Source organism: Corvus moneduloides, chromosome 29, assembly GCF_009650955.1.
Source record: "Corvus moneduloides isolate bCorMon1 chromosome 29, bCorMon1.pri, whole genome shotgun sequence".
NCBI classification, from domain to species: Eukaryota; Metazoa; Chordata; class Aves; order Passeriformes; family Corvidae; genus Corvus; species Corvus moneduloides.
Window position 1 is genome coordinate 1,651,368 of NC_045504.1, and position 13,308 is coordinate 1,664,675.

The 13,308-nt window shown below is 66.3% G+C and overlaps 1 protein-coding gene across 1 annotated transcript; it reads right to left on the reverse strand.

Moving 5' to 3' along the window:
• Positions 1-3,267: 3,267 nt before the first annotated feature.
• On the reverse strand, positions 3,268-11,113 carry PEA15 (proliferation and apoptosis adaptor protein 15). The gene is made up of 4 exons (XM_032093317.1): positions 11,023-11,113; positions 5,921-6,094; positions 4,320-4,475; positions 3,268-3,355 (listed from the first exon to the last, which is right to left on the reverse strand). The coding sequence occupies exons 2-4, from the start codon at positions 6,090-6,092 to the stop codon at positions 3,291-3,293; spliced, it is 393 nt and encodes a 130-aa protein (XP_031949208.1). The 5' UTR covers positions 6,093-6,094; positions 11,023-11,113; the 3' UTR covers positions 3,268-3,290.
• Positions 11,114-13,308: the final 2,195 nt, after the last annotated feature.

A 13,308-nucleotide genomic window follows, 5' to 3' on the forward strand; every position in this document is an offset into this window, starting at 1 on the left:
TTTTTCCCCCCGTTTTTCCCCATTTCCCCGCCGTTTTTCCCCATTTCCCCCCCGTTTTTCCCCATTTTCCCGGTGTTTTTCCCCATTTCCCGGGGGCTCTCCCTCCCTCTGTACATAGCCGTGATTTGCACTTGGTTTGACCCCTTCCCCCCCTCCAGAACCCCCAAAACCCCCCCAAAAAAAAACCAACAAAAAACCCCTTTATTAACTTCCCATTTCTTTTCTCGGGGGAGGGGCTTCAGGGGGGTTTTTTTTTTTTTTGTTGTTTATTTTGGGGTGAAACCCCCAAAATTTCACTGTTTAGAGGCCTAATTTTATATTGTATTAAAAAAAAAAACCAAATGGGACTGGGAGTTCTCCCTGGCAGAGTTGTAAAAGTTGGGATATATATTATATATAAATGCAATAAAAACCGACTCAAAGAGCCCCAGACTCCCCAACATTTTTATCCTTGACCCCCCCCAACCCCCCCAACCTTTTCCTTTTTTTTTTTTTAGACCCTTTCTCCCCACTTTTTCCCCCAAAAACCCTCGCACAGAGCAGCTTTTTTCCATCTTTATCGATACACAGTCAGCACGGTCTGGGGGGGGGGAGGGGAATTTTGGGGAGGGGAATTTTGGGGAGGGGAATTTTGGGGAGGGGAGGGGGGGGGACACACCAAGAGACCCCCCCGGGGAGGAAAATTTGGGCCCCTCCCCATCCTGGCAGGGGATGGGGAATCCAAACCAGGCGATTTTTAACCGAATCCAGCGTTTTTCACAGAGATTTGGGGACATTCCTGCGGTGGGGGGGAGGGGGGGGGACAATAAATAAAGTGGGGGGGGGGGGGGAATTTTTGGGAGGGGGCACAGGAATAATTTGGGGAGGGGGTGGGGGACACACGAGCCGGTGGCTGCTGCGGGTTTTAGCTTTTATTAAATAAAATATATTAATTAATTAATTAACATTTAATTAACTCTGCTGCCCCCCTCCCCCACCCCGGGTTAGTAACTAAACCTGAACCCCCCAAAATCCCCTCCCCCCCCCCCCCCCCCCCCCCTTCCCCTCCCCCCCCAGTTTGGGGGCTCCTCCCTCCCAGTTTGGTACTGGGAAGGGAGGGGGGTGGGGCTGGGAGGAGCCCCCCCCCCCAAAAAAATGGGAATTTTGGGGGTTTTTCCCCAATTTTGGGGGTCACCACTTCCTGCCCCCCCCCCAAAAAAAATGGGAATTTGGGGGGATTTTCCCCAATTTTGGGGGGGTCACCATTTCCCCCCCCCTCCTAAAAAAAAGGGAATTTTTGGGGTTTTTTCCCAATTTTGGGGGTCACCACTTCCTGCCCCCCCCCCCAAAAAAATGGGAATTTTGGGGTTTTTTCCCCCAATTTTGGGGGTCACCACTTCCTGGCCCCCCCCCCCAAAAAAATGGGAATTTTGGGGGTTTTTCCCCAATTTTGGGGGGGGGGTCACTATTTCCCCCCCCTCCTAAAAAAATGGGAATTTGGGGGGATTTTCCCCAATTTTGGGGGGGTCACCATTTCCCCCCCCTCCTAAAAAAATGGGAATTTTTGGGGTTTTTTCCCAATTTTGGGGGTCACCACTTCCTGCCCCCCCCCCCCCCCCAAAAATGGGAATTTTGGGGGATTTTCCCCAATTTTGGGGGGGGGTCACTATTTCCCCCCCCTCCTAAAAAAAAGGGAATTTTGGGGGTTTTTCCCCCAATTTTGGGGGTCACCATTTGCCCCCCCCCTACTAAAAAAGTGAATTTTAGGGGTTTTTCCCCCAATTTTGGGGGTCACCACTTCCTGCCCCCCCCCCCCACTAAAAAAATGGGAATTTTGGGGTTTTTCCCCAATTTTGGGGGGGTCACCCTTTGCCCCCCCCCCCCCCAAAAAAATGGGAATTTTGGGGGTTTTTCCCCAATTTTGGGGGTCACCACTTCCTGCCCCCCCCCCAAAAAAATTGGGAATTTTGGGGGTTTTTCCCCAATTTTGGGAGGGTCACCCTTTGCCCCCCCCCCCCCCCCAAAAAAAATGGGAATTTTGGGGTTTTTCCCCAATTTTGGGGGTCACCACTTCCTGCCCCCCCCCAAAAAAATTGGGAATTTTGGGGGTTTTTCCCCAATTTTGGGGGTCACCACTTCCTGCCCCCCCCCAAAAAAATTGGGAATTTTGGGGTTTTTTCCCCAATTTTGGGGGGGTCACCATTTCCCCCCCCTCCTAAAAAAAAAGGGAATTTTGGGGTTTTTTCCTCCATTTTGGGGGGGTCCCCACGTGCTGCCCCCCCCCCCCTTTGTCACCTCCTTGTCCCCTCCTGCCGCAGCCCCCTCGAGGGGGGGGGGGGCGAATTTTGGGGTCGTGCCCCCCCCCCCCCCAAAAAAAGGGGCCGAGGCCTCCCCAGCTCAGCCCCTCCTGCCCCACCCGGGGGGGGTCCAGGACCCCCCCCCCAAAATCAGCCCCGACCTCGGCGCCCTCCCGACCTCCCCCGGCTCTCCTGTGCCCCCCCCCTCCCCAAAAAATTTGGGGGGGGGGGTCCCGGTGCTTGTGACCCCTCAAAATTGGGGTGGGGGTGGAGTTTTCAATGCCTGTGACCCCCCCAAAAAAAAAAAAATTGGGGTGGGGGGGTTGTGATGTTGGTGACCCCCCCAAAAAAAAATTGGGGGTGGGGGGGTTGTGATGTTGGTGACCCCCCCAAAATTGGGGTGGGGGGGTTGTGATGTTGGTGACCCCCCCAAAAAAAAATTGGGGGTGGGGGGGTTGTGATGTTGGTGACCCCCCCCAAATTTTCCCCTCCAAACTTGGGGGGGGGTCCCAGTCCCTGTCACTCCCCCCTGTGGCCCCCCCCCCAAATTAGGGGGGGGTGGGGGGGTCCTGGTGCTTGTGACCCCCCCCAGAATTTGGGGTGGGGGGCTTCAAGTGCCTGTGACCCCCCCTCAATTTTTCCCCTGGAATTTGGGGGGGGGGGGTCTCAATGCCTGTGACCCCCCCCAATTTAGGGTGGGGGGGGGATCCCTGTGCCTGTGACCCCCCCAAATTTTACTTGGGGGGGGGGGGTCCCCAATACTTTGAACCCCCCCAAATTCGGGGTTGGGGGGAGGGGGGGTGGTCCCGTTTTTTATGCCCCCCCCCTCAATTCACCCACCCAGGGGGGGGTCCCATGGGAATAACAACCCCCCCCTCCCCCAATTCCCCCCTCCCCCATTTTGGGGGGGGGGGTTTAAGACGCTGTTGGTGCCCCCCCCCCTCCCCTGAGCCCCCTCCCCCCCCCCCAGGGCTGAAAAGTGGGGAGGGGGCGCGGGGGGGGCTCCTGCTGTGCTCAGGCCTTTTTCGGGGGGGGGGCCAGTTTGATGATCTCCTCCTCCGAGGGCTGCCGGATGATGTCTGGGGGGGGGAGGGGACACACGGGGGGGTCAGGGGGGGCTGGGGGTGTCCCCTCCCCTCCCCCCCCCAGAGGGTCCCCAACCCTTCCTGGGGGGGTCCCCAACCTTTCCTGGGGGGGGCTTTTCCTCCCTTGGGGGTCCCTGGCACAGCCTTGGGATAACGGGGGTCCTGGGGTGGGGGGGGGTCCCCAGCCCTTCCCGGGGATAACTGGGGGGTCCCGGCCCCACCTTGGGGGGTCCCTCTGTGCCCTGGGGGTCCCTGTCCCTATTTTGGGGTCCCTGTCCCTGTCCCATCCCGGCTGTCCCTGTCCCTGTCCCGGCTGTCCCTGTCCCCATCCCGGCTGTCCCTGTCCCCATCTCGGCTGTCCCTGTCCCCGGCTGTCCCCATCCCGGCTGTCCCCATCCCGGCTGTCCCTGTCCCCATCCCGGCTGTCCCTATCCCGGCTGTCCCTGTCCCTGTCCCGGCTGTCCCTGTCCCTGTCCCGGCTGTCCCTGTCCCGGCTGTCCCTGTCCCCATCCCGGCTGTCCCTGTCCCTGTCCCCGGCTGTCCCTGTCCCTCCTGTGGGGTCCCTGTCCCTGTCCCATCCCGGCTGTCCCTGTCCCTGTCCCGGCTGTCCTTGTCCCGGCTGTCCCTGTCCCCACCCCGGCTGTCCCTGTCCCTGTCCCTGTCCCCGGCTGTCCCCATCCCGGCTGTCCCTGTCCCCATCCCGGCTGTCCCTGTCCCGTCCCGGCTGTCCCTGTCCCGGCTGTCCCTGTCTCTGTCCCCGGCTGTCCCCATCCCGGCTGTCCCTGTCCCCATCCCGGCTGTCCCCATCCCGGCTGTCCCCATCCCGGCTGTCCCCATCCCCGCTGCCCCTGTCCCCATCCCGGCTGTCCCTGTCCCCATCCCGGCTGTCCCTGTCCCCATCCCCGCTGTCCCTGTCCCCATCCCGGCTGTCCCCGTCCCGTTTTGGGGGGGGTCTCACCCTTGTACTTCTTGGCGCTGGGGATGCGCGTGAGCTTCGTGTCCACCTCGTCCTCCTCGGAGATCTTGAGCACCTGCGTGCGGTACTGGACAACCTTGGTCAGCAGGTCCGGCCGGCGCGAGATCTCGAAGATGTGCTCGATGTAGGACAGGTTGTCTGCGACACGGGGACAGCGCGGGGACAGCGCGGGGACACACACGGGACACACACGGGACACACACGGGACACACACGGGACACGTGCTGGGCTCGGGCCACCCGAGCTGCGGCCGCGCTGGCCCGGTGGGGGCGGGGATGGGCACGGGAGGGACAAAGGAGAGGGATGGGGACGGGACAGGGATGGGGACAGGGGAGGGGACAGGGGAGGGACAGGGATGGGGACAGGAGAGGGACAAAGGAGAGGGATGGGGATGGGACAGGGACAGGGATGGGGACAGGGATGGGGACGGGACAGGGATGGGGATGGGGCCAGGGGAGGGACAGGATGGGGACAGGGACAGGGATGGGGGTGGGGACAGGGACAGGTGAAGGACGGGACAGGGATGGGGATGGGGCCAGGGGAGGGACAGGATGGGGACAGGGATGGGGACGGGACAGGGATGGGGACAGGGGAGGGACAGGGGAGGGACAGGATGGGGATGGGGATGGGACAGGGACAGGGATGGGGACAGGGGATGGGGACAGGGACAGGGATGGGGACAGGGGATGGGGACAGGGACAGGGATGGGGGTGGGGACAGGGACAGGTGAAGGACGGGACAGGGATGGGACAGAATGGGGACAGAGGATGGGGACAGGAGATGGGACAGGATGGGGACAGAGAGGGGATGGGGACAGGGAGAGGGGATGGAGATGGGGTCAGGGATGGGGACAGGGGAGGGACAGGACGAGGACAGGGGATGGGGACAAGGACCGGGACAGGGATCGGCGACCGGGAGAGGCCGTGGGGGACCAGGATCGGGACCAGCCCGGGGATCAAGCAGGGGAGCCGGGAGGGACAGGGCGGGGGGTGACGGACTGGGATCGGGATGGGGACCAGGAAAGGGGACAGGGATGGGAGCCAGGAACAGGAAGCAGGAGAGGGGACAAATGATGGGGACAGGGACTGGGAGAGGGATCAGGGACCAGGACCCGGGGCCAGATCGGGGCAGGGGACCAGGACAGGGCCAGGGACTGGGATGGGAACCAGGAAAGGTGACGGAGACCAGGCTCAGGACCGGACCCAGGGCCAGACTGGAACTGGGGCTGGGGGATCAGGGACCGGGATGGGGACATGGACAGGGATGAGGGACCAGGGTGGGGATAGGGACAGGCACCAAGGGAGGAGGATGGGGGGAGCAGGACAGGGATGAGGGGACCTGGCTGGGGACCAGAGGAGGGACAGGGACAGAGCCGGGGTCACTGAGTGGGAGGGGATGGGGAGAGGGGACAGGGAACAGACCCCAGGGGACAGGAGATGGGGACACGGACTGGGAAAGGGGCCAGGAACTGGGAGAGGGGACAGGGACTGGGACAGGGCTCAGGGACCAGCGCAGGGCCAGAGCGGCCCCGAGGCGCAGGGAGGGGACAGTGCAGGTGGCACGGGGTGTCCCCAGGGTCACACCTCGGTCCAGTTTGCTGTGGCGCTCCAGGAAGGCGAACCAGTGGTGGCCGGTGGCGATGGCGTCCCCCTCCCCGCTGGGGATGTCCTCGCGACACGCGGACTTGAGCTGCTCCAGGTCCTCGGCCGTGATGTTCTGGGCCAGCTCCTCCAGCAGACTGCGGTACTCGGCCATGGCTGGGGACAGAGGGGACATCAGGGACAGCAGGGACATCAGGGACAGAGGGGACAGCGGGGACAGAGGGGACAGCAGGGACAGCAGGGACAGGGGGGACAGCAGGGACAGAGGGGACAGCAGGGACAGAGGGACAGCAGGGACAGAGGGGACAGCAGGGACATCAGGGACAGAGGGGACAGCAGGGACAGAGGGGACAGCAGGGACAGGGGGGACAGCAGGGACATCAGGGACAGAGGGGACAGCAGGGACAGAGGGGACAGCAGGGACATCAGGGACAGAGGGGACAGCAGGGACAGAGGGGACAGCAGGGACATCAGGGACAGAGGGGACAGCAGGGACAGAGGGGACAGCAGGGACAGGGGGGACAGCAGGGACAGCAGGGACAGGGGGGACAGCAGGGACATGGGACTCAGCCTTGGCTGGGGACCTATGGGACATCAGGGACAGGGGGGATATCAGGGACATGAGGGGCATGAGGGACACGGGACATGGGACATGGGACATGGCTGGGGACAGGGAGGACATGAGGGACATGAGGGACACAGGACACGGCCATGGCTGGAGACCTATGGGACGTCAGGGACACGGGGGACATGAGGGACATGAGGGACATGGGACATGGCTGGGGACAGGGGGGACATGAGGGACATGAGGGACATGAGGGACATGGGACATGGCTGGGGACAGGGGGGACATGAGGGACATGGGGACATGGCCACAGCTGGGGACAGGGGACACGCAGAACAGCGAGGACACAGGACTGGGCCATGGCTGTGGGGACATGGGGGACATGGGGGACAGGGGACACGGCCATGGCTGGAGACAGGGGACAGTGGGACATGGGGACACGGGACGGGGGTGACATGAGGGACAGGGGACACGGACACGGCTGGGGGACACAGGGCGTGAGGGACGGCGACCGGGCCACGTGTGACGTGAGTGCTCCTGCGCTCAGCCACGCGTGTCACGAGTGTCACAGGACTCAGCCGTGTGTGTCGTGAGTGTCCCCAGCCTCGGCCCCATCCGTGCCAGGACCCAACCTGGGCGCAGCCACTCATGTCACAACTGTCCCCATCCTCAGCCACCCATGTCACGAGTGTCCCCAGCCTCAGCCACCGCTATCACAAGATGTCCCCAGCGCCATCATTCACTGGTGTCACGAGTGTCCCTGGGCTCAGCCTCCGGTGCCAGGCCCGGCCCTGGGCTCAGCCACTCATGTCACAAGTGTCCCCATCCTCACCCACCCATGTCACGAGTGTCCCAGGGCTCAGTCCCCGGTGCCAGGCCCAGTGCCATCCTCAGCCACTCATGTCACGAGTGTCCCCAGCCTCAGTCCCTGGTGTCACAACCGTCCCCAGCCTCAGCCACTGCTGTCACAACCGTCCCTGGGCTCAGCCCATGGTGTCACAGACTGTCCCCAGCCTCAGCCACTGCTGTCACAACTGTCCCTGGGCTCAGCCCATGGTGTCACAGACTGTCCCCAGCCTCAGCCACTGCTGTCACAACTGTCCCCGGGCTCAGCCCATGGTGTCACAGACTGTCCCCAGCCTCAGCCACTGCTGTCACAACTGTCCCCGGGCTCAGCCCATGGTGTCACAGACTGTCCCCAGCCTCAGCCACTGCTGTCACAACTGTCCCCGGGCTCAGCCCATGGTGTCACGACCGTCCCCGGGCGCTGTCCCCGCTGTCCCCGCGTCCCCAGGCTCAGCCCTGGTGCCAACCCAGCCCAGCCCCCCCCGGCCGTGACTCATGTGACGCTCACGGGATGTGACAGGGACCGAGCGGGGACCGAGCGGGGACCGACGGCGGCTGCTCCGTGTCCCCCTCGCCGCCCCCCGCGCGGGGGAAGGGGGGGGGGGGCTCTCACAGACCCCCCCCCCACCCTGACCCCCCCACCCCGACCCCTCCAGACCCCCCCCCCCTTCACACGCGGCCTTGGGGACACCGCTGGCGCTGTCACCCCCCCCCCCCCCTTGGCACACTCACCCCAAATTCACGCTGACCCCCCCCGGGCGCTGACCCCCCCCCCTTGCCCGGGGCTGCTGCTCCCGGAGTTCACAGTGACCCCCCCCTTACCCCGACCCCCCAAATTCACACTCCCCCCCCCATTCCCGTGCCCTCCTCATTTGGGGGGGGGGGGGGGTCACTGTCCCCCCCCCCCTCTCCCGCCGGTCCCCGTTGCCATGACGACGCCGCCACCCACGCAGGGATGCGGTTACCATGGCAACGCATCACCCGCCTGCCCCTTCCCGCCCCCCCCCCCCTCCTCCCCAGGGCGGGGGTGGGGGGGGGGCTCGGGGACCCCCACGGACACGCGGGGGGGGGGGGGGGGGGGAGACACGTGGCGTGAGGGGGGGGCCACACACACGGCCACGGCCACGGCGCTGTCCCCCCCTCCCCCTCCCCCCCCGTGACTACTCCCGTAAACAACCCCCCCCCCCACTCGCAGATCCCCCCAGGACCCCCCCCCACCCCACTCGTGACTGCACTTGGTAAACAACCCCCCCCCCCCCGCCCCCTCCCCGCGCTGAGACCCCCCCCCGGCACACCCAGACACCCTGCCCACGCCCCCCCCCCCCCAAATGAACAGACGCTACCCCCACGCCCCCCCCCCCACGCACAGCCGCGGCCCCCCCACGCTCCTCTCCAATAACAACCCCTCCCCCCACGCCCCCCCCCCCCACGCGCGGACCCTGCCTCGCTCCCCCCCCCCCACCGAGGAACAGACGCTCCCCCCACTCACAGCCCCTCCCCCCACGCCCCCCCAATGAACAGACGCTCCCCCCACAACAAACCCTCCCCTCCCCCCCCCCACTCACAACCCCTCCCCCCCCCCGCGTGTCCGAGCGCGCGGCCCCTTTAAGGCCGCCGATGACTCAGCCCCGGCCGGACACGGGGCCTTCCGCCGGGGGGGGGGCGGGGACCGGGACCCCCCCCCCTCGCCCCTCCGGCCCCTCCCGCGTTCCCAGGCCCGGCCCGGCCCCCCCCGCGCCCGATCCCGCGGGGAATCCGCCAGGAAAAGGATCGGGATTGAAGGGGGGGGGGGGGGGGAAGAAAATACCCCCGACCCCCCGCCCCATTCACGTTTCTCATGCAAAGCGCCTCATGAATATTCACGAGGGGCGTGGCCCCGCGGGGGCCCATTCAGTGGGGCGGGCGGGGGGCTCGGGGGGCTTTGGGGGGGTTAATCCCGGCCTGGGGGGGGGGGGGGGGGGGGGCAGGACACGGGTGGGCGGGACGGTCCCCTCCCCCCTTTGTGTCCCCGCGGGGGGGGGGTCTGGGGGGCGCCGATCCCATCGCTGCCCCCCCCCCCTCCCCACCCAATGCCCACCCCCCCCTCCGCCGGGTGTTTTTTGGGGTGGGTGGGGTGAGCGGGACGCGGGGGGAGGGTCCCCCACGAGCCCCCCCCCCCCACACCCCCACGCAGCGTGGGGACAAGGGGCCTTTGTGGCGCGGGGAGCGGCGCGGCCGCCTCCGGCCCCCCCCCGGGCCCCCCCCGGAAGGCGAGTCACGGCTCCGGCCCCACGGACACGGCCCCGGCCCCACTGTCCGGCCACCGTCCGGCTCCACGGCCACCGTCCGGCCCCTGCGTGGCCCCCCCCGAGGCACCGCCCTGCCCCGCGGCCGCCGCCACCGTCCCGCCCCGCGCTCCCCGCCGTGTCACGGGGGTCCCACGCGTGTCGTGGGGGTCCCGCCCGGCCCCGGCGGCCGCAGCATCCCCACGGCCGCACCTCGCACAGCTGGGGCACAGCTGGGGCACAGCTGGGGCACAGCTGGCCGCGATTCTTCCCCCCCCCCACCCCCCCCACCCCGCTCCGTTTCCCCACGCGGGACGGGACACGGGTGGGATGGGGGGCGATGAGTCTTGGGACACCCTCCCCCCCCCCCCCCCCCACCCCCACCCGCCCCTTTCCCGGGCCCCCGCCCCGTCCCGGCGCGGCGACGCGGAAGCGGCGGCTCCCGCGGCCCAGTTTGAGACCAGTTTGGCCCCAGTTTGGCCCCCCGCCCGCGGCGCGTGACCGCCTCACGCGCCCCTTCCCCACCCGCGTTCCCCCGGGGGTCCCCCCCCCCCAACCCCGGTCCCCCCCCCCCCCCGTGATGTCCCCACACACCCGGGATGAGGGCGCGGGGAGGGGGGGTCACCCCGTCCCGGGGGATGCGGTGGCATCGCTGGTACTGGGCGGTACTGGGAGCACTGGGCGGCAGCGCGGGCACGGGACGGGCGGGTGGGGGGGAGCGCGCGCCCCGCGGGGACCGGGTGACATCCACGGGGTGGGGGGGGGGGGGGCACGGCGGGGCTCGGGTGGGGAGGGGGGTCCCGATGTCACCGCGTGGGGAGTGGGGGGGGGAAAGGAGCCCGTGTCCCGCGTGGGGAGCGGGACCGGGGGGGGGACAGGACCGGGATGGGGACCGGGACCGGGACGGGGACGGGGACGGGGGGGTGGCGGGTCCCGCGTCCCGCGTGAGGACCGGGAGCCACCGAGTGTCCCCCCCCCCCCCACCGCCGCCCCCCAGAGTGTCACGGGTTCGAGCCCCCCCGGCAGCGAAAGGGGAAGTGAAAGGGTGGGGGGGGGGCGGATGGGGGGCACCGGGGGAGGACCGGGGGGTTGAGGGGGCACCGGGAGACCCTGCCCGGGACCACCGGCATCATTAACCCCTTCCTGACCGCCCGGGGGGGGGCATCACCGGAGCGGGAGGGATGCTCTGGCGGGCGGGGGGGGTCACTCAGAGCGGCGGGGGCCGTCAGCGCGGTCCGGGGCCTCTGGAGCGGCCCCGGGAGCGGCCCCGGGAGCGGCCCCGGGAGCGGCCCCGGGAGCGGATGGAGGCGGCGGCCGCGGGGTCCATCCGGTGCCGGGGTCGCTGGCGGGGCCGGGGGTCGCTGCGTGGCTCCGTAGCCCTCCCCCCCGCGCCCCCCGCCCGCACTTACCGGCCGCGGGCGCTGCCGGTGCCGCTGCCGGTGCCGCTGCCGGTGCCGCTGCCGGTGCCGCCGCTCGGGCTCTCGGTGCCGCCGCTCTGAGCGGGGGTGGGCGGGGCTTAACGGGGCGGGGTCGGTGGGGGCGGGGCTTGGAGGGGCGGGGTCAGCGGGGAGGAGCCGCCCCGGTTCCCCCCCCCCTTCCCCCGGGTCCCCCACGGGCGAGATTTGGGGTCCCCGCGGGTGTCACCGCCGGGGCTGGGGGGGGGCGGGGGGGGGGGGGGTTGTGACACACGGCCCCAGGAGGGGATCAGGAGCAGGGATCCCAAACTGGGATCGGGCACTGGGGTCCCACACTGGGATCGGGCACCGGGATGTGCTGTGGGGAGGGTCTCACATGGGGGATGTGGCGCAGGGAATCTCACACCGGGATCTCCTACAGCGGATCTGGCACCGGGATCTTGGGGGGGGGATTTCACATCGGGGATCTCCCACAGGGATCTGGCAGAGGGAATCTCACAGGGGGGTCTTGTCTGGGGTGATCTCCTGTGGGGGATCTGCCATGGGGGAGTATCCTAGAGGGGATCTGCCGTGGGGGATCTGCCATGGGGGATCTCCTATGGGGGAATATCCTAGAGGGGATCTCCTGTGGGGGATTTCACACGGGGATCTCCTCTGGGGGATCTCCTGGGGGCATCACAGGGGGGCTCTCGCATGGGGGATCTCACACCGGGGATCTCACACCGGGGATATTCCACAGGGATCTCATTGGGGGATCTCACACGGGGAATTCTGCCTGAGGACTTTGTGCAGGGATCTCACTGGGGGATCCCACTGGGGGATCTCATTGCAGGATCTCATTGGGGGATCCCACTGGGGGATCTCACTGTGGGATCTCATTGCGGGATCTCACTGGGGGATCTCGCTGGTGGATCTCACTGGGGGGTCTCATTGGGGGATCTCGCTGGTGGATCTCACTGGGGGATCTTGCACAAGGGATTCTTCCCAGGGATCTTGCACGGGATCTTGTCCGGGGGATCCCATACAGGGATCTCAGGGATCTTGCACAGGGATCTGACCCATCCCCAGGGATCCCTGTTCCCCTGGGGACGCTCCCCGGTTCTTTGGGGATTTTATGGCCTGGTCATCATCACCATCACCATCATCATCATCATCACCATCATCATCATCATCATCATCATCACCATCATCACCATCACCATCACCATCATCATCATCGTCATCACCATCATAATCATCGTCATTGTCAATGTCATCATCATCGTCATTGTCATTGTCATCATTGTCACTGTCATTGTCATCATCATCATCTTCATCATCACCATTGTTGTCATCATTTTGTTGTTGCTCTTCATCGTTGTCATCGTCACCATCATCGCCATCAGCACTGTCACTCGTCATTGTCATCATCATCATCGTCATCTTCATCATCTTCGTCATCATCATCATCATCATCTTCATCATCTTCATCATCTTCATCATCACTGTCACTGTTGTCACTCGTTATTGTCATCGTCATCATCACCATCATCTTCATCATCTTCCTCATCATCATCATCCTCATCATCTTCATCATCTTCATCATCTTCACCATCCTCATCCTCATCATCCCCAAATTCCCCCTCCAGGACCTCCTCGAGCCACTCCAGGACCTCCTCAGGCCCCGGCAGATCCTCCTCATCCTCCATGTCCATCCACACGCTGCCGGCCCGGGGACACGGGGGGGACCCTGGGGTGACCCTGGGGTGACCCTGGGGTGGCACCGGCTGGGGGGGGGACACCGTGGGGGGGGTGACACTCACGGGGTCAGTGCCATTGACCACACCGAGCTGGGGCCGGGACAGGTCGATGTCGAAAGTGTCCTCCCAGGATGGGACGAGCTGGGGAGGGGGGACAGAGGGGTCAGACCCCCCCCGGACAGAGCTGGGGAGGGGGGACAGAGGGGTCAGAGCCCCCCGGACAGAGCTGGGGAGGGGGACAGAGGGGTCAGACCCCCCCCGGACAGAGCTGGGGAGGGGGGACAGAGGGGTCAGACCCCCCCCGGACAGAGCTGGGGAGGGGGGACAGAGGGGTCAGAGCCCCCCGGACAGATCCGGGGGAGGGGGACAGAGGGGTCAGACCCCCCCCGGAAAGAGCTGGGGAGGGGGACAGAGGGGTCAGACCCCCCCGGACAGAGCTGGGGAGGGGGACAGAGGGGTCAGACCCCCCCGGACAGAGCTGGGGAGGGGGGACAGAGGGGTCAGACCCCCCCGGACAGAGCTGGGGAGGGGGACAGAGGGG